Raw genomic sequence first — 26149 nt, 5'->3', positions numbered from 1 at the left:
AATAAAAAAGCTTTTATTCAGACATGCTCTCAATAATAGTATGTTAAAATTAGACAAAAGGTAAAGACTGGCTTATGCTAAGTAGTTTGCAGAATGTTTAACTTGTCTGGGTAGTGTGCATTGCTGGCAAGAGCAGGAGTTAACCCAGAGATTAAGTAACACAGCAAGACAGTCAAATCTAAATTTATCTGCTGTTCTCTGGCAGTAAAAGAATTTTCAAAATCCTTCTGATGACAACCTGGCGTGGCCTGCACCGGCAAAGGTCCTGACAATGAAAAAGATTTTTGTCTTGACAGCACTGGAAACATTGACGTGACATGAATGATTGCTATTCTCTATGGTGCGAAAACCTGTTTTCCGACGGGACATTATCATACCTGCATAACACTCTTGTGTCACAGCTGTAGTCTCTCATATGAGAGACACACAGGCTAGAAGACGGTTAACACAGGTGAGTATTTAAATGCATAGTAGCTTAATTGCACTTCTTTAAAAGCATATCTAGCTTTGAATTTCTCATGTGTTTTCATTCCTGTCGTATTATTTAAGTTTGGTCCACACAACGAGGATGACAAGCCTTGTTTTCCTTGCTGTGAATTTGGCGGTCTTGTCAGCTTTCTTCATAAAACCAGTAAGTAAGGCAGAAGTCATTAATTTTGTACGTTCAGTCAAACTGTGATGTATTTCACGCTACACTTAAAATAAAATGCCATTGATTTTCTAATCTATGGTATTGCCTATAATGTTGAGTTTCTGATGTTCTGTTCCTAGTTTAAGATAAGATAACAGATAAGATAAGATGAATTTTATTGATCCCGCAGTGGGGAAATTCACTTGTCGTGGCAGCTCACAAGAACAGAAAAAGAGTGCAAAAAGTGTGCAAAAACAGTTACAAAAAAATATAGAGGTAAAATAAATTAACAATTTACAAAGTAATCCACGATGAGTGACCTGTACTCCGTCTCATTCCCCTCAGACACACAGCCAACAATGGCTGAGTCGCACTAAAGAATTAATTAATTTTGATTTTGAGGTTAATTATTTATTTACTTTTTCATACATTTACCTATACTCATTCTGTCCTTGTGCTGCCGTAACACCCAAATCAGTAAAAGATTATATTATCTTAAAAAATTTCATTAACAATAGCTTAATGCAGTATTAAATCTGAAATTTGAACTTAAAACTATTAAGACACATTTGATAAACTGTGGAATCATGGAAACACACAGCAACCATCTGACTTTAAACTTCAACTCTGAGTACGTTTTACAGATTGATCAGCAAGTAGAGAAGTAATGAATGCTGATCAATGAACAACAAATATAAAACAGTCATGTGGTTACTTGTATTTCATGTTATAAATCTGACAGTTACATCATTTTGTATGTTGAAGTGATCAAATATGATTTTTTTTTTTTTACAGAATGGAACAGCAATAGTGAGTAAGTTGCACTATTTAATATTCTTAATTTTATTACCTAAAATTAATTAAAATTATTTCTAATCAACAAGTGTCAGTTTTTAAAGCAGCTTCTCATCTGTTTTGTAGATGTTGGTGAGGAAAAGGACATAACAGAGGCAAACAATGGTAAAGTTAAATAAAGTTTAAAATAAAAAGAGTTAAAAATAATTTTAATCATCATCATCAATCAACATAACAGGAGGTGGTATTGTTTGCATATGACAGAGTAACTTTATTATGGCTTCACAGTGTTGTTCACATTATTATGTATTACTGATTACTTTGTTAAATAAGACTCACGTTTTGTGCTCTATCTTAGGAGCATTACTTGATGACATTCTGAAGGTGAGTTTAGCATTTCTGTAGTAAAATATCAAAATGACAAACATGCATGTACATGTACAGAATTTCTTGTGTCACCCAAAATATTTCTTATATATCTTAGCCACCAAACATACAAAGGAGTGCCATTGTTGATGCCAACAATCTATGGACATCCCCAGTGCCATATGTTTTGGAAAAAAGCCTTGGTAAATATGATTGTGCATAATATGTCGGCTCTTTAAGTAGGAGATCTTTGTCTTAGCAAGATTTAGAGACAATGATCAGCATGTGGAAGTGAACAACGCTCTACTGATCTTGAACTTTACCTGAAGCTGATTAGTATCTAATGAGAGTAGTGCCTCAAATAATGTCCAAGCAGGATTACCTCATATTAAAGTGTTTAAATTGCCATTTCTTTGTTTGTCCCTGTAATACAACTCTTACAAACAACGGAAGAGATGAATGCTAAAGGAGTCATCCTGAGAGCTTTTGAGCAATTCAGGCTGAAGTCATGCATTGACTTCAAACAAAGGGACTCTGAGGACTATTACATTTCTGTCCAAAAGTTAGATGGGTATGTATTGTATTTGTTTTCTTTATGTTTTGTTTTCAATGTTTTTCATCTTTATCTTTCTCTTTTCATACTTATGCACACAACAACTAACTTTACGTTAAACATTCAGACATAATGTGCTTGGCCATATATAAACACTCTTGGTCATACAGACCATTCCTACTCACAGACTTTGACAAATGGGAAAGCATGATATTAATATATAAAAGTGACTGTTACTGATGAGTGCTTTTTGTGTTCTAGATGTTTTTCATATATTGGGAAATCACAACCCAACGGACAGCAACTCTCCATCGGGAGGTTCTGTGATGAGATTTCCACTGTTGAACATGAGTTCCTCCATGCTCTTGGCTTCTTCCATGAACAGTCCAGATATGACAGAGATAATTATGTGACCGTCATATTTGAGAACATCCAAGAAGGTTTAATTAAGACTTTTTTTTTTTTAAGGTGTTGAAGCGCAAACATAGGTACACAGCATCAGTTTAGTAATGACCCCAAAACAGGATTATCAAAAGTATTTACAAATTCAGGCAGTTTAACAAACTTTTATAAAAATACATTTATTAATGCCTAAACCATTAATAGATACAATATTCCTAGAAACAATTTCTTAATATCTTAATTAGGGTTTGTGTTGGTTCAATGTTTACTTACTTTATGGCTTGGTATGGCAAAAGATCAATGTGTACAAGACTGACTCCTTTTGTTTAAATGATGGGCTGAGTTAGATTTTATTATGTATTCAATAACAAGAGAATTATACTTTAACCACTACAATATGCTGTAGTTGATCATTGCTTTTGTATGTGTCATTTAGGTAGGGAGTCTAACTTTGACAAAGTTAGCAGTGAAGACAGCACCACCAACGGAGTTGCATACGACTTCTGGTCAGTTATGCACTACAGACAAAATGCATTCAGCAATGGCAATGGGTCGACACTGATCACCAAAGATCCAAAATTTCAGGATATTATTGGTCAGAGACTGGAAGTGAGTCCCAGTGATGTCCTGGAACTGAACCTCCTCTACAAATGCAGTAAGTGGTTTGAATTTAAAGGGGCCACCACCTACCTGTAAGAATGTTTTGGGATTGTTTGTTTCACTTACTAAAACTGTCAAGTCATTGTGTCAGCAGTATTTCTAGCACATGAACATTTTTGGAATCGTCTCTATACCTGTGTGTACTAAATGAAAAAAAGTCATAATGAAACAAAGAAAGTAAAGTATAGCCAACCTTATTAATAATATCATAAAGAACAAAATACATCACGACGTACACCCTATGCTTGAATTGCAGTTATAACACACCTTCTATAGACTTTAATAATCTGAGAAGCTTTAATTCCACAGCTCTTGTAACAATCCTCAACCTTGTTCTTCATTTACTTCTACAGACTCGACTATCACATTTAAGATGTACTGCGGCTTCTCTGAGGGGTCCATGTGTCAAATGAATCGCTGTTCAGACGGAGGCCCTGGCTGGGAAATGGTAACACAAGTTAACGGGGGTCCCAGCTCTGACCACACCACACTGCCCAGTGGTAATAGTAGTTATCATGGTAGGATTTCAAAATTAAAATTTTGGAGTTGTTTATTGTTAATGAAATGATTGTGGTGCTATGCTCGGTGTCCATGAACAACAGTATTCCCTGTTCCCTTTCAGCCAACAGTATTCACTGCTCCCTCTTTCTTTCCCGTCATTTCTTGTCATCTTTCAACTGTCAGATATCTTAAAAAAGGGTAAAATACCCCCCCACCCACCCAAAAAGAAAACAATAAGTGAAAATAAAATTGAATAACAGTCCTCTATATCTTGACATTTAGATCAATTTGTCCAAAAAGAGGAAGTTTGTCATAACTTTTAAATGGGACAAATACCTTTTGGAAAATTGTAAATCTCACGTAAATTCATATAACACACATTAATGTTGAACTACAACATTTTAGGTGAACAACCAGGTTACTTCATGCATGCTAGCACAGCATCAGGTCGAGAGGGAGACTTGGCCTGGCTGGAGATCAAGAGGATGAGTGTCACTCAGGAGTGTCATGTCCAGTGTCTCCAGTTCTACTATTACCATAGTGGGAGTCCATCGGACCAGCTCAACATCTGGATCAGAGAGTTTCAAGATGAATGGGACAATACAGGAACCCGCCGCCTGGTTGACCAGATCACTGGTAATATGAAGCCAAATAATTATCTGGTATAATTTGTTTGACATTTGGGATTGAAAACTGATGAACTGTGAATATTTGAAAGCTGCACATGCACTCATTAATATACGAGCAATTTAGTCATCACAAAACTCTTCCTTCAGGTCGACAAACGTCTTACTGGCAGCTGCAGCATGTCTCCCTGAATGCCACCACACACTTCCAGGTGGAGTTTGAGGTTCGTAAAGGAGCTGGAAACTCTTCAGGCGGCTTCTCAATTGATGACATCAATCTGTCCGAGACCGAATGTCCACATGTGACCATACAGGTCGATGAGTTAGAGAACCTTTTGAGTTCTAGTGATTTTGGAACCACTATATCCAGTTCACGGCAGTACTCCACAGGGGGCTATTCTTACTTGGTTGGGATTCTGCTCTACAAGACACAAATTGGAGCCTATGTGCAACTCTTGTCTGGTAAATATGATGACCAGCTGGAGTGGCCATGCCCACAAAGGCAGGTCACATTCCAAATGTTGGACCAGAACCCCAACATCCAGCAGCAAATGTCCAAGCAAAGGAGTATCACCAGTGACCTAAGCGTATCCAGCACTGGTAAGATAACATAAACAAAAAAACCTAAAGAAAGCCTTTTACAAAATGAAAAGCTACCATTTTAACAGTATTTCCCCTGTGGTTATTTACCTTTCTTGTTCTGTGAAGGTTCCTATTTATGGGATGATCCTCGCAAGGTTGGAACTCCATTTACAGATGAGAATAATGAGACCAGCTATGCCGGGCCTCAGCTTGGCAGAGCCGTTTTTGCATCTCTAGATGAACTGAAATCCAGAGAGTTCCTCAAGGGAGGCAGTGCCGTTTTCGTCTTCAGTTTTCAAGGCAGGCCGATAAACATGTTTTTACTGTGAGATGTGCTTTTAGATGTTCTGTTTCAACAAACCTGTTCAAAAATGTTTGAATCACTTCACACCTGAGGGGAAGATTAGCTGTAGAACTCTACTGATACTTTTTTCTTTTGCTAGATCTCACTCCTCTGGTCAATGGAAGTGTTCTACCATGTCCTAAAGTCCGCCCAGCGAAGATTGTGCGCCCTCCGGCCCATATGGATAGAGCCCCCTGCTCATCACGGTAAGACATCAAACTAAGTACTTTTTCAGCCCTCATTTTAAAATATGATAAAGATGTCGATTTTAGCACCACTGTAAGATTTTTCAAATGGCACCGTTCATTTTACAGGATCTTACCCACCACCACCGTCCTTCCACCTCCTCAAACAACGGATGGCAGGTAGACAAATTTACTCACATATTTTACAGTTGTAATAATTTGTTAGCTGTAAATGCAGTAGGCTTGAAAAGCCTAGTTTGACGCTGTTTAGGTTAATTAGTTACGTAAACTTTCTGTTTCTACCACAACAAGCTTTGTAACTAAGGGTCTATTTTCAGGCCACTGTTAGGCATGTGCCAAAACTCATTGTTGTCTATCATTTTATTTAATCCCTTCCTTTGTTCCTGCTGCAGCATTTTTGGCTTCTCACCTGCTTCGGTGGCTTCACCTGTCCTCACCCTCCTGCTGGCACTGATGCTTTTGTTACCTTGAATGTGTCACCTCCCATCTACACTTGGACAGGGCCAGAAAATTTGAGTAATTGAGCAGTTTTCAATTTTTACTAAATTTCATTTCTTGTTTCACTACCTATATAATCAACCAATAAAAAGACAATAGTGCAATTGGTAAATAAATATTGGAAGATACTCTATATTCGGGTATTTTCTGAGTCACAACTTATGGCAGCATAAAGACGAATAAACACATGGTGTGGCTATATTTTTCTTGTTGTGACAAGATATATTTGGATTATCTTTTTAGCGTTAGTCATGAATTTGGACGTTTTTGTTTGATCTCTTATAGTACTGTCGTCCTTTAAAGAAATACTTTGCTTTGTAACTGGTTTTCAAAAAGGAAAGGTTGATGTGAAAAAAAAAGACTCATTTCAGTCTTTTCTTTTCACATCAACCTTTCCATGGTTTTGTTTCTGGTCATCAGATGTTGCTTATTAGTATTTTGATTTTATTGTGAGGATAAATCTTTTCAAAAAGTGGTGGTCTATTGTCAGGGATCTTGAAGTATGGAATTTTCTGATGCTTTTAAAATAAATACTTTTCAAAGAATTTTTTTGTATTTATGGAGACTACAGCCATTAATTAACAGGCTAATAGCTAAATCAATCCATTAATCAACAATTTGCAATAATACTAATACCCAAGCCTCCCAAAAATGTGTCAACCACCACAATAATCTCATAGTTAATGTCAGCAGACGCCAAAACAAAAACTCTGCCCAGACAGCCTCATAGTTACAGGAGGTTGACACAAACACAAACAAACAGTGTGCAAACATCAACTGAAAAGAATCAGCCAGTCACAATATACATGCCAGCCTGATGACAGAGTGTCATCACAGTCTCAACTAAAGTCCCAAGCTGAGCAAGGCTCACAAGAAGATCTGGTTTTGAGACTGGAGGCTGATGTGCCCAGTGCTGACTGACGACTAGCGTCATGGAGGGCTGACAGCAGTGACTCGACGTGAAAATTATATCCGCCATAAGCTGAAGCAAGATGATCAGAATATCAGGTCAGTGTCAAGTATTCAAACACACCATTTTATCCCAGTGAAAGAATGTAATAAGAACATCTACCATACTGTACATGAGCAAGTCTCCATTTTATAATAATTTGATTCTACTCGACTACGTTTGAGAGAAATACTGAAACTTTTACTCCTTAGCTGTCACCAATACTCTTGCACTTCTACTTAAGTAAGAATGCAGGACTTTTACTTGGCCTGGGGTGTTTTCAAATTGTTGTATTGGTACTTTGACTTAAAGTTTCAAATACCACTACTTACTCAGACCAAGCATAAACAAAGATGGCATTCAGGTCTCTCTCTCTCAGTCTCAGCAGTCGTAAAAGTGTTCGCGTTGATTAAACTAGCATTGACAGATCTAAAAATAATGATAAATTGGGGTCAGCAGAAACAAGCCATACACACAACACTGACATTATTACCTTCACTTATGCCAAACTTGTTTGGCTTCATTTACCCACACTGAAAAAAAGAGTTTTTGAGCTGTAGTTGAAGTAAAGTTATGTTTTGAATTAATTTCAATCAGCTTTCTACTTTATTTATGACAATCCACTTTTGTGAGTTTAATCAACTTGCAATTATAATTTGTGCAAAATTTTAGCTTTTGCACCTGTTTGCCCCTGATGTCATCGCGTCACACGTCACCACGACAGACGTTTCACGTCCAGTGTCCTCACGTCCAGCAGGTTTTTCTGATGGGAGTTGACCGCCTTTTTGTTGTCGGAGGACTTAGCTGCTGCGGAAACTTGAGAAACGGTAAGTATAAGACAAAATGAATTAATTACGCTTTGGCTTGATATTACATGTGACATGATGTAGCCGGATTCATGTCAAATAGTTCAACGTTGTTCCATTTATTATTGGAAAAGAGCCAGGACAAGACAGCAAGCTACCGTTAGCAAGTTAAGTGACATGCATTCAAGGGAGGCAGGAGAGGCCGTACCTCACCTGTCATCACGGAAAGAAATGTAAAATGAAAAAATAAATGGTTTTCCATTTAACTTCAACAGTTTTAATTCTCTTTTATTAAAAGTCGCTGAATTGTCACATTTACCGTTCAAATACTGAGAAAAGACGTGCGGTGAGGCAGCAAATGACTGCGCAATGACTCGGCTAACTGCTGGCATGCTAGGCAGTGAGACCATATTGCTCTCTCTCTGTACGTAGCTATTAAAATGTTCAAACATTTTTGCTATATGAACTGAATTTCCATAGTTTAGCTGGTTATATAATGTACAGTGTTTTTTGTCAACAACTGTATGTGTGTAACGTGTTTCTTATATTGAGCAATCATAAAACAGCCGTGAAAAGGCACTAGGTGAGGCATGCAGTTCTCCTGCCTCATGGTAGGGGGCACTCGTGATCCCAGGGATTCATCTTGCGACTCCTCGACTGCAGAATAAGTGAAAACAAGCTACAATCTAGAGTTAGCAAGTCAAGTGCAGCCTTCCGTTTATTTTTTTCCTCTCGTCTGGCCTTACTTTCAAAATGGAGGATTACATATCTAAACTCAAACAGTTTTCTAAACTGAATTTTCAATCCAATCAGGAGGTAATAATTAAAGGAAGATCAACGCCGGAGCCAAAGGGTTTGCCTATGCCTATTTTACTTATGTACGTTCAGTCCGCCGTTTTTAAATGCATTAATGAATGTTGAAAGCTTGATATCCCTATTGTGTAGTATGTCTTTTATCCGCACCAGACATCGCAATTTTTTCGTAACACGTGGATGTGAAAAGGTTTGTTTTAAATTACGACCACCGTGAATGTTGAATGCGGGGGGTGCGTTGCCTGTGTCTCGCTGACACGCTAAATTGATCTAAGCCGGTGTTTCCCAACCTTTTTTAGCCTCGGCACATCGCTAGCATAAGAAAGATCGCGCGACGTGTCGGGCAAAAATGTTTGGATCAGTTGGTCGCTCTGCCCGCGACCGCACGCCTCCCACCCAGAGCGCCGATCAGGTGAAGCCGAATGCCCCCCCCGGCCGCACACACACCTATGCCTTTTCAATATTCTGACAGTTTAAGTCCAATGTGATGTGATGTTTTATATGTTACAAGAGATGTTGTGTTGAATATGACATTTTGTTGCTTCCAACTTTCCAAGTTTAAATGTTAAATATCCAGTTGTTCTCACCCTGTGTATTTATTCATGTTACGATCATAAAATGTCTATCTACTGCACAAGACTGGTAATGACAGCTGGATTAGGACAAGTCTTAAGACCAAGTCTTAAATACCCTGTGGACACATTGGCAGGTTAGAATGGCATCCACCTGTGTTAATGGAGCCAGAATGTGATGCGGCCTCTTACTGTGAACACTGTGGCTATAATCTATTTGTTTCCCCACCCAATCAATTTCAGCACCATTCGCCACTGGATACATGTATTAGGAAATTTGGAAAAATAGTAATGATGATAATCTCAAGGAAATTCAATCGAATGCAACTGGACTTAGTTATTTGTCTTTGAAGACGTTTAGGGACTAGTCCCAGCCTAGTCAAGCGAGCATGAACTGATGAAGCCTCTTGGATAAGAGGTGAAACGTCTTCAAAGACCAATAACTAAGTCCAGTTGCATTCGATTGAATTTCCTTGAGATAACCATGACCTGGATGAATGAGAATATTCACAGGCTTAATGATGATAATGTTGTTCCAGGCTGATGACATCCATCTTCAGAGGGAATGTGTCCTGAAAGCTCTCATTGTCTTCTTGGGAGAAAATGCAGTTGACCTTATTCGTCAAAATGTTGTAAGTTTCTCACCTTTTCAAATAAACAACAGATTGGTTATTTGTATGTTATTTATTTAGCACTTAACTGCCATTTAACAGCCATGCTGATTGGCTAACAGCATTATCTGAGAAACTGTGAAAGTATAGTGGATTGGGATAAAAGATTGCTGGCTTAGTGAAAAGCAGCAGCCTTATTCTACACTAATATCAAATATGAGGATGTGCCAGAAGTCCAAGTGACACAGTAGAGACGTTAGTGGGATTGCACACTTGCATAATTTAACGTTCAAAACATGTCTAAATAGTTCATTAGAAAATCATCAGACTATATAAATGTCTTGCCCTTCATCATGACTCATCCTTGCATCTTAATATTTTGACTTGTCTTATCATGAGTTGTATTTCTCTCTCAGTCTACACACAGGGCATTTATTTCAGGTAATTGTGTAGAAAAGTGACTTTTTGTTTGTGCTGTGTACTCTACTTTAGGACAGCAGTGCCGAAGATGTCCAGAGGGACGTGGAGCATCTTACCATAGCAGTGCTTGTTAATCGGAAGGACTGCAAGAGCCTCCAGCAGACATTGGCATTGTCATCGAGGGAGTGGAGGTGTTGCATGACCTGACTTCAGTCGCCTCAGCTTGTGCTCTTCTTCTAGGTTTGGTGTACATACTCAACCTAGCTTATCTAAAGCCTCTACATTTTTGAAGTGTTCCAGAAAGTGTTCATGCAGCTTGAGCCACACAAAATGTCCCACAAAGTTCAGAGATCTTCTAAGATCTGTCCCACATTGTAGACTGTGTTTGAATATGGACCCTTTTGAGCCTCTTTGGATGTTGCCCTTTGCTTGTACCAGGGGGATAAATACCTTTCACACAATCTTAATAGGTTTCAAGTATAAAAAGTGTTTCCCTCAATTTGAGAGATTTTCCTTTTCAGGTTTTTTGAAACAAAAAGTTACATAGCACTTGACTCTTAAGCAAGAGCAGTTACTGATAAGAAAATGCTGACATTTGGTTACGCATTGTTGGGATGATTGTTTACTTTTTGGTGCAAAAGTTGCTGCCAATTGCAAAGTTAACAAAGTAACAAAATGCAGTTTTGTGTCTGATATAAATTTGTAATCATCCAGATAGTATTTTTCATATAATTTACAAACTATCTTTATGCATTGCCATTACAACAAAAATTGCATTCTTTGAAGCCGTGATTTTAGGTTGTAAAGAATATATTTTTGAATGAGGCAAATACTTAAGTTGGAAAAAGTAAAGAATTTAAATTGACTTTCTTTACAATTGAGTTGAAGCACTGCAGACATTTCATTTGAAAAAAAAAATCAAATATTTAAGTATATCTGATCTGAATCAGCAGAGTTAATATAACTTTAAAATTAAGTTGGATAAACTCGGTTCAATTGCTTGTTACCAATTGAAGCAGTTCGTTTAATGTGGTCCAACTATTCTTTTTTTCAGTGCAGCAGATGAAAAATATTAGCATTCATTTGTTCACTGTTTTCATCGGTCTGGTTTTGGACCCCACTAAGTTAAGTAGCACTAAGTGGTCCTGTCAGTGTTTTACTGAGAATAGCTGCATGCTGTATCATCAATCATGATTCATCAATCTGTGGCCCCTTTCGCACTATGCTTAGTCAGTTAATTAAATCAATCAGAAAAGAGATTGTGCTTCAACATTAAGCTTCTCAGTAGAATGCTAAAGCCAAAATCCAGCGAGAATATTTAAAAATATATTATTAGATAACATGTCTTATATTTCCAAGTCAAAATGTTCACTTTTCACTTCTGTTTGGTTTCAGCATTTTGACACTCTGAAGAAAAGACTGCGCCAAGACGTGTAAGAATTTATCTTTTTTGTAAGCCAAATAAAAGTAAAATGTGGATTTTCTTTTTGTCTTTCTTCACTTGAAAATTTAGGATGTGCTACCCTTTTTATTTAATCACTTGTTAGTAAAACTACTGATTATAGCAGCTTTATATTGTGGTTATTTGTGAGGAGGGGAAACTTGGTGGTATTTTCAGGATGGTAATATAGTGTAAGCTGTGTTATTTTGTATGCTGGGTGGAGGGGACAGTTGAATCAGCATCACTTTGACAGTCTCAGTAAAGACTACCCAGGATGAGATTCACATGTGAAGCACTATTGCATGGGCATTACATTGGGCTACATTATACTTCACTGATAGGTGTTTTGAACTTTGCACCCAGTTCCTCTATAAGCAATAACAACATCCAATTTTACAAAAAGTAATCACATTTATTTTAATCCATCATACATGATCACCATATATTATTTCTAACCACTTACTTTGATTTTCACATCACATGATCTCATGCATCACTGATGCCCTCTGATGTACATCTCTCTAGCCTCTGGGTATATCCAATACACCATAAAGGAAAGACATTTGTGCTACAGAATGTAGCATGGCTTGGCTAGTCCTGGCTCCTTGGTAGTTGACATTGTCTCTCTGCTGCCCCAGAACTCACAGTTGTAAGAGAGTCTCTGAATCCAATTTCTAAAACTTAGTCCAGGTTCCTGTGTGTCTCTGTGCCGGTCCAAGCTGTGGCCTTTGAGCTGACTCCACACAGCCCCCGCACCTCTAGCCAATGGTGACACCAAAGCCACACTGGAACTTGTTCTTGCGATGGTTGAGGAAAGCTCCTAAGGCCAGTGTGAGAGGCAGTGGCACCAGTTTCTTTTCTAGGGTTGCCCCAACCACCCAGTTACTGTCAACCGTGCCTGCATAGAGGAAAAGTGTTTGAAAAAGTGCTCAGGTATTTTACATGACTAAGAAGTAGCAATATTACAGTATAGAAATACATTGTTACATCTTAAAGTTCTACATTCAAATATGTTCTTAAGTACATGAGAGTGTAAACATCATCATCAAATATACTTTAAGTGCCTAAAAGTAAAAGTACTACTTCTGCAGACTGACGATTTCAAAACAGTACATAGTATTTGTTTAAAAAAAACACCTTTAGCCAATAAAGGCAGAGATCATTTTATCTACTTTATATTCTTGTGAGTATCTAAATCTGTACAATATATCATAATTTATCAGCTGGTTATATTTTGTATTAATTCTTCTATTAATTGTATTAATCTTAGAAAATAATCAAAAAAAAAAAAAGTCAGCAGACTAGAGGTGTAAAACACTGTTTAATTTCTATAGCTATGGTTGTATTCATACATGTACCGTATTTATTTACCTTTAAAGAGCAGGTTAGCTTTGGGAAGGTCCAACTGGTAACCAAAGGATGTTGTAGTGTCTTGCATCCTTGTGCTGGCTTCAAATTCAACTCCTATCTGCAACTGTATGAGAAAAGAGAAATTCTTAAATACACTACTCACATGTCAATTTGTATATGAAAAGAATTTTTTCTCTCGTCTGTGTAAGAAAAGGTGAACAAATCCACAGGCTTCTGCGGGTGGAAAATATTCCAAAATCTTAGCAGGACATAAAAAGTGGGTATTTTCCAAATGCATGGATGGGTTCACAGTCACATAAGTTTCATTGTATCAAGAATTACTTGAAAAAATATGAGCCCATCCTTTTAGCAAATGTGTAGAATTTATACAAACATTGTTTGCCTCTGAGCAACAGACCATGATGGACACAGAAATACTTCCACGCACACAGTGTTAGGTACCTGATCATTTGCTTTATGGTAGTATGTAGCATGGGCTCCTGCTCCTCCCAAAGTCAATGTAGCTACATAGTTGTCACCTGAGGAGAAAAAACATAATGTAAACATTTTAATATCACACAGGTAACTTAAAGCAAACTATATTTGGTATGTAAATATCAGATCAGAAAGAAAACAAAAACAAAATTGAACAAATTTGAATCTGAGCGTGTGGATTTTACCTGTGTACCGGCCCAAGAGGGAGGTGACGGTCCCTTCCTCCCCTGGCCTCCTGTGGTACACTAACTCACCACCCAAAGCCAGGGCTGGTGTGACAGACTGGAGATAGTGGGCCACCAAAATGCCTGAGGAGAAAGTAGCAAGAGAGCCTCCATTATATCCATTATACTGTCTCATCAGTCTGTAGCATTTCTTTAGCCATTGCCACTATTTCCAAAACATTTGTCTATCTGTATCTGAGGTTCTACAGGATTTTAGTCCTGTCACTAATCCTCAGTGTATCTTATGTGGCCCTAAGAAGGACTCATCCAAAGCACTGTCTTTCCGACTAACAATCGTTTGATGATGGAAAAATGTTGACAAAAATGAATTTAAATTGCTTGTTTGGCCCGAAGAGCACTTTAAAGCCTACAGATATTAAGTATTCACAATTCACAATTTTTTGGAGTTGGAAGTACAACTGGATTTTTGCTCAAACATGATGATCAGTTATCAAAATAACTGCAGATGGCATAAGTTTCCCATACAGTGAAAACTGGCAGAAAAATTCTTAATAGTTTTAGTTTAATGGATTACTTTTGGCTAAGATTAAACTGAGTTTTGTCCAGCACAGCTCGCTAGTGCTGCAGCACAGCTATCTATCACAGCAAGTATTTCATATGTCGTATGTCATAACACATTTTGTCGAAAATAATCATACCTGATCCAAGAAGTACGTCTGGATTTCCAATTGTCAAAGCAGTGGTGAAGTCCTCACCGCGATACTCCATGTCACACTGCCAATTCACAAACTTGTGCTGCTGAGTCTGCAAGACACAAAAAGCGGAACAAAAATTCAGAGACTGGAAAGACAAATCCGTGACACTTAAAAACTGGGGAAAAAAACCCCCCCGCAAGATCTGGAAGGCTGTTCCTTTTGTAAGTGCACATACCTGGATGGCTATTTTGGAGCGCACAGCAGTCGTGAGCTGGTGGATGATCTGGGCATTCAGACTGCCAGTATTGTCCATATCTCCAACCATGACAGGGAATGACTAAGAGGAACAAAGCACATTTTTCAACTTTAAAGTCATGTGGATAACATCAAACCCTGCCATTGCTCTTGGCCAAAAAGCAGCCAAGACCAGTGGCTTTGACCAGCTGGCTGTGCAATTAGGGGTAGATAATACATTTTTTCCCTTCATAAGATAAGATTAGATAGGCCTTAGTTAGTCCCGCACTGGGGGAAATTCACAAGGAAATTCATGACGCAAAGACGCAACTAAAACTAAAATAAGAAACACCAGACAATATCAAATATTATATCATGAGCATGGAGATTTACAACCTAAAGTTCAAAATATCATTTTAGGGGTTTGTTAAAGTGATGTGAAATTATCATTACCTCTGCTGGTCCAGTCTGTTTACTCCCTACGTAGGTTGAACCAAATCGATAACCGGATTCACCCAAGGTACTGAGGGTAACAGTATGGCTGACCTGGAAGTGATTACTCAGGCCCTTATTGACCACTAACCGCACCCCTTCCATCTGCAGAGGGAACACCTCTGAAACAGAACACCACAACACCCGATAAATATTAAAGGCCATTACAATATGACAACAATAATGTGATTATTACAAGATCATGTTCATTACTTAACAGTTAAACAAATGTGTAAAAAATAAACTACATCAGTCATGAATTGTGTGGGATGTGCATGAAGTAATTTAACAGATTTTCTAACCTTTACATTTGCGGTGGCATTCCTCATACGTGCCCGGGTTTGGGAGTGCAGAATCAGAATCTGTAGTGTCCTGACCAGATCCAGATGTTGGAGGGACGGAAGACACTGAGGGCATAGTGAACCCTGGAGGGACTGACACCAACCCTGGGACCCCCTGACCAGCTGCAGCTGGGGCAGGACTGGGGGAGGCGGCAGCCAACACACTGCCCATACTCTGAGACTAACAGACTGGGAAAGAGACGGGTAGTGAATGAATAATTTATTAATTATATCAGTATGATATAATTACACTTCTGCGGGCTGCCAGCTGTTAAGGTAATGCCTGAAAAAGGTGCGAGTCTTTTGGGAGTGTGAGCTCAGTTAGCTCGAGAAACGTCTGCTCACTTATTTGTATGCAGCTACGATTAACTTGGCTTGCTACAGTGAGAACCTGTCCTACTATCGTGGCATAACAGCAGGCTGGTTGTAGCTAAGGCCCAGTTTAGTCAGACTCTCCACAAGTGTAACAGATAACAATACAACCTGGTAACCACGAGAAATACAGAACTGAATATTGTAGTTTGCCACAGACCACACTAACATAGATTAGCCAGCGAAACTATACGCTAGCAATATTTAACCCGTGAAGGCTAATACAAGCTAGCAGGGTTGGTTGGTTGGTTGGCTGGTTAGCTGGGTGGCTAGGTAGCCATGTGCAGCCGACCACGAGATCTGTTCGTCTATATATGCAGGACACAGTAACTAGAAATACGACAGGTGAAGAATTTAAACTATCAACTATTCTCTTATTATAAAAGTAACCATGCAATATTATGGTTTAGCTACTCACGCTAACGATTTGTGTCCAGGGGTAGTTCAACACCGGCAAAGTTCACGGCAACGTCCGTGACCGTAGTTTGACAAGTACCCGCCCTTTCCCAGTGACTCATTCATGGATTGGCTAATGTACATCTAAATTCAACCACTATTGGCTGGATTTACAACTGGGACAGCCCACTCCTGTGACGTATGACAGAATTCATTCGCTTAACACTCGTTCCATTCAATCTTCTACTGAATGACATTCCAAGGGTACACCTATTTCGAGGGAAGTTGCGTATGATTACATTTACAAAATTATATAAATGTAAAGCATTAGGTCTCATAAATTAATGTAGAAATGCATGCGCTTGTTTGCGGAATTTTTAATCATGAGAACGGCAATTTACACTAACTGTATTTAACAGATGGTCTAATTCATAAAATGCAAGATGAATATTATGCAAAAGATGCATTACGGAATTGAAGGCAAAAAAAGAACTGTGGTTTCAAATATGGTCCTGCTTTTCTAAGGAATAATAAAGTTAATTAGATAAGAATACTGTGGAAAATCCCAATCATTCACTAACCTGAAACATAAAGTGTCCACCAAATAGCAAGTAATTCTAATCCAATCACAGCCTAGAAAAACAATGGCTCAGTAAGTGCACACATACAAAAGACAATTTCTTCATTTGGACTTTAATTCATCCGAGGTGCTGGCATTGACGGACATAACAGAACATTCTTGGCCATCTGCCTTTCTACTAAACAAAGAATCTGATCAAGTCACAGCTTTTTCTTTCACCAGAATGCAGAGATGGGACAAATGATCACAGGTTACAAATCCATGCAGAAAATGTTCTCATTTGTGAATCACATGACATGTTTTGGCACAAGTGTTGCCTGCACTGGGCCTAAATAATTAGGGAACCGAAATAAATCATCAAAAAAAAAAGAGCACTCAAATCAGACATTCAGTTTTAATAACTACTTCAGGTACTAGAAGAGTCCACACAATGGTCCCTTCCCTGTTGGTGCTTGGCCTCAGTGTAATGGTCAGTCAAAGTACAAAGAAAGGAAAATTCACAGCTTGTTTTAAATTTTAGATAAATATCTTTTGTAACATTGCACTGAAGTCAAGAAGTCCACAGCTGTAATGCACTCAGCCAACGAGAACAGTCCTCACTGGTCATACTTATAGTTTGGAACGACAAATAAGGAAGACTACAAATCCCTTTCGACTGTAAGAGTCCTTTCCAAATGAATTAAATAATGAGGAAATGTTTATGTGCCATTTTACCTACTATACAAACTTGGGACAAGAGCCTGGGAAGTATAGAAGTCTGACCTTAAACTAAGGCACTTTGTAGGGAAGGCGGGACACAGAAACTATGTCAAGAAGAGAATGAACAAGTTGACCGGTTTCAATACGATGTTAAATAAGTCCCCGATGTTCCGTCTTGTTAATTACTGAGAAAAGACCTGAGAAAATACTGCCTGTTACTATGGCTTTAAAGGGATCAAAGAAATTTCATAATACTGATTTAATGGATCTGTGCTTTATACTTCAGTATAAGCATCAATGACATAACAGTCATCTTTAAATATTTTATTTGTTAAACCTTTTTAAATACAAAAAGCAGACTCTTATTGTCAGTAACACTGTTTATCAGCTCTTTTAAACATTGAGGTCAAGTTGTTTTCTAAAGCCATTTATACTCTGATGTATTTCCTTTCCTTACAACTTTGGTTCCCTATTGAATTAATACACAACTGAATCCCCAAATCTCCGCAATTAGGTTGGTGGGCAAACAAGACTAATGTGGCCAAAGCTTCAAAAAATAACTACACCAAGTGGTCACACAATCAGGTACCCCTGCTCGCTAATGCAAATATCTAATTAACCACTTAATGCATAAAGACATGCAGAAATGGTCAAATGGTTCAGCTGTTCAGACCAAATGTCAGAAATGGGATATAAATGACAGACTATGGAAATGACAGTTCATGTAAATCTCACTGGGTGATACAAATTGCACACCCCAGGAGTATGAAGGCAAAATTCAAGGGAATCAGCAAATGGCCCTGTCTGTCATCATCCTGTTCAAGTGGACAAGATGGCGACAGTAACAAATAACCATTATAAGTTCTAAGGTATTCAGACAAAGAAAACTGAGGGTAGAGGAGATAGGCTCATGAGAACTAGAGAACAAATGACTGGATGGTAGGGTCAGAGTCACCAGACTGCTCTTTGATTTACATCTACCTGTGGTTTCACATTTTCATTCTCACAGCAAAGTACAAGAAAGTTAACAATTTTCATCTATTGTCTAGAGCGGCTCAGTTCAATGACACACTTAACTAATAGTCCAAAACACATGTACAGTGACCATCTCTGGCAGCATGACAGAAAGGTAAACTGATTAAAATGGCAGTTTTCAGTAGAGAAGATATCAGCTTACTAGTATAATTATGCACAGACAGAACTGGACATTGCTGTAAACCTAAACTGGAACGGAAAAGAAATGTAAAATAGGCAATTCTGGTGGTAAAGTTGGAATCATAAGTCTTCACTTGGAATCTTGTGTGATGTGTAGCCAACATTGTGCGAAGAATGCCAGGCGCCATGTTTCTCCTGACAAACAAGCAAAAAAAGCCAAGTCAGAATTTCTGATAACCACCACGTAAACGAGTCACAGCTTTAGCCAACCTGCAGAGCAAGACAGCTGGCTGTGTGGACTGATCAGTTCAGTCCAAATCTACGTTGACTGCTGTTATGCAGGTCGAGGAGGACAACTGTTGAACCTTCACCTTCAAATCCTGTAATACTTAGGTAAATCTTCTTGATGAAAGAGGATATTATCCATTAGCCAGGTTGCTAGTATTTGCTCTCCTTCGAACTAGAGCAGCCATGCTCAATTAGAGGACCTCAGAAGAACACCAATTACAGTGCCACAGAGGCAGGGGGTAGACTGAATGGTTTGATAATTGGTAATTTACAAAACTAGTTATTCTCATATCTAAATGTGCTAAAATTTTTAATTTTAATCCTCCCCCATTTTTAAGCTAGCCACATTCATTTGGATACAGCGACACCGGTGGTGGACCCGTTTTCAAAAAGAAAAAAATGATATTGAAGACAACCCTGCTTTGCAAAAATCTACAAAATGTGTGGTGATGAAAAATGACCGTGAGTAGGTTAAATCTGGATTTATAACAGCAGGTAGTAATGCTAAGCTGAAAGTACACTATGTTGAAAGTAGTGAAATCCTGTCAGCGCAGTTTATCCTTTCTTTTTTTTTTTCCATCATTTATTTGGGGAAGTGGCCCTTAGATTTTTTTTGTTTTATCAGAAGTGGGACTTAAGTTGAGAACCCATAGGTTGGAGTGCTCAGAGGTCTCCAGCATTTTAATACTCCGGGAGCTAATTTATTTGCTCTGATTCATATACACATGAACTCAATGTTAACTAGGGTATTTTAAAATTCTATCATAGCAATCATTCACCTATTTTACAAATAATGTATTTTTACATCTACAGCATACTAGTGAAAGTTTAAAAAAACATGACCGGAAGGATACCAGTCAATTTCTGGGATGGCAGTATAAAGCTGGGCAGTGAAGTAAATAACTGGAACTCAATACTCTTTTCAGTGTCAGAAAAACACAGCTGAAATTTGAAATGTGAAGACAAGGTGTCAAGAAGAGCAGAGAAACCCCAACTATACAAAGCTGGCTTGTATTCAACCATGGTTGTTTTTTAAGCTGTTTGAACAACTGACCGTTCATTCAGTCCGCTCACAGTCCCTTGCTTTTGGTTCCACCTTCAGTGCCATCATCATCTGGGTCAACAGAGTGAAACTCTGCCACATACAGGCTCTTATCGATATTGCTGGGGATGGGCTTAATTTCAGTAACCAGTAGATCCTCAATGTTCTTCAGGTTGTAGCGGTCATCTGAAGTTATTAGATTGATGGCAAGACCAAGGTGACCAAAACGCCCTAAGAAGAGACACAGTGTTATAATTACATACTGTCACTAATGGTGTCATGAAGTAGACCAGGGTGTGATAGATTCTAAAAAGTGGTAACTAATCAAAGCTTACAGTTTAAAATGTCAGAATCTGTAAAAATACTCACCTGATCTGCCAATGCGGTGAAGGTAGGTCTCTGCACTTTTTGGGAAGTCAAAATTGATGACCACATTCACAGCCTGGATGTCAATTCCTCGAGTGAATAGGTCTACAAGAAAACGCATACGATGCTCAACCACTGTGAATTTAAATTTGCACTTTAATTTTTAAAGGTGCAGAACATTCTTCACTTACCTGTGCAGACCAGGTTTCTGCACAGTCCATTCCTGAAGTCATGGAACACACGGTTCCTGTATTCCTGCATCATCTTTGCATGAATGTAGAAGCATGAATAGCCCAGCTGGGTGATTTTCTTGGCCAGAAGCTCAACCCTCTGGGTGGAGTTACAGAAGATGATTGACTGATTGATCTGAAGCTGTAATAAAGACATACAGATTTACGATTATTAATGACTGAAGGAACGATACATTTAAGAATAACGATAAATTGTTTCCACTCCATCTCAGGTATCCGTTAGGGTGGCTAATCACCAGTTTGCGAGCTGCATTCAGCTTTCACACCGTTGTCTTTAATTCTAAATCAATTTTATTTACACCATATGTAATCACTGCAATAATATGACAGCCAGTCTATGGAATTAATGGAACAAAACAGCCAATCACATTCCTTATAACGTTTCAATAACATTTTCTGGGTAGGAGACAGCAATGAAGACAAAACCCCCACCACAATATATGAAATGTTACATTAATGCATCAATATATGTATATGATAATATAGTATATTTTGTGTAAAATTGAATTAACAGTCTTGAAACTGTCAACAAGAGAGGGCAGCCCAGTAGCGAGTTATTCTTTAGAAATGAAACAGGTGTTTTTAGGCTCTTAATGTGCAATTGGTAGGCGGTAAACACTCACCCTTGAAAAGAGTGTGTTGAGACAATGGACCTTCTGTCTTTCAGTCACATAGGCATAGTACTGAGTGATGCCTTTCAAAGTGAGTTCCTCCATCAAGTTGATCTCATAAGGCTTCTTCAGGTGTTTGCTCTGGACAAGGCATTCACAGTGCATTATGAAGCGCAAACAAGATTTTAAAATTTTGCCTCCACTGAAAACTCGATTGATGTTTGAGTTCTCACCATGAATTTTTGCACACTTATGGGGAAAGTGGCAGAGTAAAGCAGGATTTGGCGTTCCTTTGGCAAGAAGCTGATAACATCTTCAATAAGGACCACAAAGTCCTGGGACAGCAGCTTATCTGCCTGAATTAAGAAATGTTTTTTAAAAAGACTGTTCAAAATAAAATCCAAAATACTAAAAAGTAATTTCAGAAATTCAGTCCAGCCCACCTCGTCCATCACCAACATTTGGGTTTTATCGACTTTTGCCACACCCTTCTTCATCAGGTCTAGTATCCTGCCTGGTGTAGCTATCACTACATGCACTATTGGAAGAAGAGGAGGTACAAACAACCCATCACAACAAGTTTCAAGCAAAACAGCTGCTCAAAGAACACTGGTAAATTGAGGTCAACAAGTATTTCTGATTCAACGGGATTTTCAGGAATGTCGTTAACAGAAATAGTCCGATAAAAAGAGCTAATTAAGATTAGCTGTTTACTACAATCTTATTTATGGAAACTTCCCTTTCAGTATCTTTATAATTAATGGCACAACAAGTACCTGTCTCATCAAGACGCATGATGTCATCCCTCAAGTTGGTGCCACCAGTGGTAGCCATGACCTTGACCCCTCCGAGATGCTTGCTGAGCTGAATGCTGATCTGGCTCATCTGTAGGGCCAACTCTCTTGTTGGCACCAATACCATGGCTGGATGGAGACAGAAATGGGAAGGGCTGATGAAATGCAAGGGTTGGTGGGATGCATGGAGAAAATTAAATACAGCAATGCTCATGGAGAAATTCAATTATATATTATATAGATATATATTATATATAGATAGATATACCCAAAAACCCAACAGCAGACAGAAAAAGGAATGGGGTAAACAATGCAGTAGCTATGGATTATTGTTTGTTAAATGTACAATACATTTACTCTTTATCCTTGTTTTGGATATACTCATCACACTGTAACTCCTTCCAAAACAGCAGTGTCAGGCAGAGGAAACTGAGAGAAACTCACCCTGGATGTGATCCTTCTTCAGGTCTATTCTTTCCAGAAGAGGGATGAGATAGGCTCCGCTTTTTCCTGTGCCATTCTTAGCCCGAGCCAGAATATCTCTGCCTGACAGAGCGATGGGGATGCTTTCCTCCTTTGGGAGACAGACAAATCCAATCAGTACAATAAGAAAGATTCAATAGACATATTTTGCGGAAAAAAAGCACACAGTCATGAAGAACAATGCACAAAAAACTATCCTATTCCTCTTCCTTTACAATCCAGAACAGGGGTGCAATGTAACTCTAAAATATGACAATATGCACTACAGGGAAGAATATCTATAACCTCTACCCAAAATTATCCAATCTGTTGTTCAGATTCAGTGGGGAAAAGCTGAGCAAATTAAGTTTTTTGTTAGACCACACTCACTGAGTGCCACAGTCCTCCAGACAAGAGACATACAAAGACAAGCCCACAGTTCTGCTTCACTGGCATGTACATGCAAGAATAAGAGGTTAGGGAGTAGTGAAATCAAAAGTCATCACAGGGTGAGTAACTGGATGATAAAAACTGAAGCTAATGTATTTAGGTGCTTTTTAAGAGCACAATTCAAGCAGTCCCTCATCATATTTAGGTCAATCTCATATCTGCAAGCTAGGCAGTATGCCTTCCTTAGTGTGACTCCTCTTTTTAAAGCCAAATAAATGGGCAGTGTTGTTTCATGTCAAATACTAAAATATGAGTTTACAGTTACGATAATTTGCTGAAAATCAAGCATTTCTCAAGGAGTATATTCACACTCAGGCATAGTCAAAACGATTAAAGTATTTTCCCAACTTTCAAGACTTCCTACAAATCGTATAGATGATAGATATTTTTAATATGTAATCTGTATGTAGCCAGGTTTGATCCATCTTTATAATTGATCTTTTTTTTTTTTGCAAGGGAGACCTAGCTAAGAAGACAGCTCCAATGTGGGTGAAAAAATGAAAACTTCCAAATGCAGTTCATTTCACAAAAGAGAGCCTCAAGCATTAATTGCTTTATTTACCTGGACAGGGGAGGGTTTTTCCCACCCCATTTCAAAGATTCCCATGAGAAGTTCTCGCTTTAGGCAGTAGTCTTCAAATTCATTTCCCTTAGTTGATGTCACATCCTTGTAGGACAAAACATGAAATACAAACACATGAAAATACAGTTCAGTACGTTCCAATGGGTGATTAGTGTGTGTTACAGCCAATGCACATTTAGTGAATCTAAAACATATCAAAAACTTAACAGGAAAACTGTGAATAGTCATGGATAATAAATGTGAATAATTATGTCTGTTTTAAATAACAATTGCCTTACCGAAGTTTTCATTCTGTTATCTTTTGGAGGGAGCTCCAGGCACTTCTTCCAATCATCACCAAACCTTAGCAAATTGTAAGAATTATCGCTGTTAAGTCTAACTAAATAACCCATAACTCACACACTCATCAATGGAGGGCTGAATCCCAAACAAAAGGGGTTTTTTTTGCACAAAAGTGTTTTACTGATACAAAAAATTCTTTCAACGTAGAACTGAGAATAGTTGGAACCAGTATCTTACTTGATGCCCCCACTGGTCTGAGGAATGCTGTTCATCTTTTTGGGGGCACTGGGCTGCTGAGCAGTTGCGAGAAGTCCTGAGGGTTGTCCAGCTGACTTAGTCTGTCCTCTCAGCTGCCCGTTTGCAGCTTTGTTCAATCCAATCATTGTTGCTGGGTTTGCTGTTCTTGCTGTAGCCATGTGTTCAACTGACAATTTCCTTCAGAATGTGTTATATTTGTGTCTTTTTCACTGATCCTTTTCACTTAATGCTCCCGTATGAAAAAATAAAATAAATCTTAAAAGCTGACAAAAAAAATAATACTTTCTTGTAGAGTCCCTCTTTAAAGGATGTATGTGTACACAATATGACGTTCAGACCTCTTGAAAAGAAGAAGTCTGCGTGTGAATTCTGTCTATATACAAGACAACTCTCCAAAAAAGGGAGAAATTAACATTCATATGAATAAATAAATCAAAAGTGACCAAAAGAATCTCCTATCGTCTTTTAAAGTTTGTCAGAGTGCTCTCATCCTTGCTGTAATGACTATCCAGACCAGAATTTTTTCTGTGTTCTTCGGGTATCTTGGCTTGTTAAATCCAAGTGCTATGTTTATACATTCAAAATAGCAAGTCCCAAAATATGACCTGCTCGGTCACCTCTCAGACTATTCTTATGATTTATTCTTTTGACGACGTAAGTCTTCAGATGTCCTTGTTAAGGCTTAATACTAGCTCCAAAGATAATTATTTTCTTCAATATGGACAGCGCTCTGTAAATGTCTGCAATTAACTTGCTACAGTTTCCTTTACTTCTGCAGGAGAAGTTGAGATGGCAGTCTGCAAAGTCTTCTATCAGAAAATCCAGGTTACCTGACAGGCAAAAAACAACCATGGGTGGTTATGTTAAAACGTTAGCAAGTGAACCAAAAATAACAGTACACCCAACAGTGAGCAATCAAAACTTACTTTGCTCAAAAACCACTGGAGATCATGAACATACACTTTAGAGGTGTGCATTAGCAACGGCTCTTTGATTAACTCGAACACAAACAAAGCCACGTTTAGCAAACCCATCAAATGTCATCAACAACAACTACACAACTAGTTTTAAAAGTTAAACTATATAAGTCAACAGCTACAACGAATACTGACAAATAATAGCATTTAATAACTGCGAGTGCGGCTTTGCTGTGATGCCACAGGTAAAAGCTAACATCATGCTAAACTTAACAACAGTTGTAGGCTAAAGAAAATAAAATCAAATCAGAGGGCAGACCAAACAATATTCAAAGTTAGCTAACCAGTTAGCCACAGAACGTCCAACCTTGGTGAAAAGAGTAAAGCCATCTATTGGATCACTGTCCCATGTGTCTCTCCTTTCATGATTAGTTCGTCCACACCGACCGAAAGCGGTGATATCTTAATAGAAATCAATTAGTACGCCTGCCAGCAGTGTTAAAACTTTATTCATAGCAACGTGGCTTCGACTCTCCTGCTAACAAGCTAACAAAACGTTTGGTCTCGATTGTGTTTGTAAGAGAGGCCATGTTTCAAATTCAATCAAGAAACGAGGTGCACAAAACAAACATTTCCGAACACTTTCTGTTCACACTTATTTCAACACTTTTATTTAAACTGCTCAGACGATTAAGTTAGCATGCTAGTGTTAGCGTAGCCAGTATGTGTTAACATAAACGGTACTTTTAATCAATAAGTTTGAGAAATTATTCTTTACCCAGTCGGAGAAAGATGCTACCTTCGCTTTGCTACATCCACCCAAAGACTTTGTCGTTGTGTCGTTGCTTAACGTTATATGGACAATTAGGTAAAGTTTGGTAAATACTCGCTGTTTCGAGAAATCCACTAAGTTATCACTCTTTTGTCTCTCCTTTCAGAATTTCGTAAATTCAACATGGCCGCGCGTTCGTTTTGGGGCTGGTTGTTTGCACCAAAGACCCTCCCACTGACCAATCACAACTCTTCTTTCAAATTCACACAGGCTACTGTGAGACACGCTGACAAAAACAAGCCAA

At 38.4% G+C, this 26149-nt stretch overlaps 3 protein-coding genes and 1 long non-coding RNA gene across 5 annotated transcripts; 2 read left to right on the top strand and 2 right to left on the bottom strand.

Annotated features, from left to right (window-relative positions):
- Window positions 1–361: 361 nt before the first annotated feature.
- Window positions 362–6737, top strand: LOC124064144 (meprin A subunit beta-like). The gene is made up of 16 exons (XM_046398300.1): window positions 362–451; window positions 550–631; window positions 1427–1445; window positions 1553–1591; window positions 1785–1810; window positions 1911–1995; window positions 2246–2363; window positions 2607–2785; window positions 3184–3402; window positions 3761–3925; window positions 4314–4544; window positions 4685–5134; window positions 5243–5416; window positions 5560–5665; window positions 5774–5824; window positions 6058–6737. The coding sequence occupies exons 2-16, from the start codon at window positions 569–571 to the stop codon at window positions 6134–6136; spliced, it is 2004 nt and encodes a 667-aa protein (XP_046254256.1). The 5' UTR covers window positions 362–451; window positions 550–568; the 3' UTR covers window positions 6137–6737.
- Window positions 6738–7783: 1046 nt separating this feature from the next.
- Window positions 7784–11813, top strand: LOC124064148. The gene is made up of 4 exons (XR_006844229.1): window positions 7784–7939; window positions 9843–9935; window positions 10407–10574; window positions 11730–11813. It is a non-coding gene; the product is annotated as an uncharacterized LOC124064148 (long non-coding RNA).
- Window positions 11814–12166: 353 nt separating this feature from the next.
- On the bottom strand, window positions 12167–16508 carry tomm40 (translocase of outer mitochondrial membrane 40 homolog (yeast)). The gene is made up of 9 exons (XM_046398305.1): window positions 16358–16508; window positions 15529–15756; window positions 15188–15348; window positions 14736–14837; window positions 14504–14609; window positions 13806–13928; window positions 13588–13664; window positions 13147–13249; window positions 12167–12673 (listed from the first exon to the last, which is right to left on the bottom strand). The coding sequence occupies exons 2-9, from the start codon at window positions 15737–15739 to the stop codon at window positions 12534–12536; spliced, it is 1023 nt and encodes a 340-aa protein (XP_046254261.1). The 5' UTR covers window positions 15740–15756; window positions 16358–16508; the 3' UTR covers window positions 12167–12533.
- A 503-nt stretch (window positions 16509–17011) lies between these two features.
- On the bottom strand, window positions 17012–26030 carry ddx61 (DEAD (Asp-Glu-Ala-Asp) box helicase 61). 2 transcript variants are annotated; one of them, XM_046398303.1, is made up of 13 exons: window positions 25852–26030; window positions 24136–24986; window positions 23895–23958; window positions 23596–23700; window positions 22566–22695; window positions 22104–22250; window positions 21771–21865; window positions 21561–21683; window positions 21340–21468; window positions 20657–20837; window positions 20469–20570; window positions 20112–20330; window positions 17012–18964 (listed from the first exon to the last, which is right to left on the bottom strand). In XM_046398303.1, exons 2-12 carry the CDS (start codon window positions 24312–24314, stop codon window positions 20128–20130), a joined length of 1458 nt encoding a protein of 485 aa, XP_046254259.1. In that variant the 5' UTR covers window positions 24315–24986; window positions 25852–26030; the 3' UTR covers window positions 17012–18964; window positions 20112–20127. The 2 variants fall into 2 exon arrangements, with proteins under 2 accessions (XP_046254259.1, XP_046254260.1); XM_046398304.1 differs by lacking the exon at window positions 25852–26030 and adding an exon at window positions 25418–25799.
- Between the last annotated feature and the right edge of the window lie 119 nt (window positions 26031–26149).

This window comes from Scatophagus argus, chromosome 9 (assembly GCF_020382885.2).
Source record: "Scatophagus argus isolate fScaArg1 chromosome 9, fScaArg1.pri, whole genome shotgun sequence".
Taxonomy (NCBI): Eukaryota; Metazoa; Chordata; class Actinopteri; family Scatophagidae; genus Scatophagus; species Scatophagus argus.
Note: the sequence above shows the minus strand (reverse complement) of the source record. Positions and strands in the feature narration are given on the sequence as shown.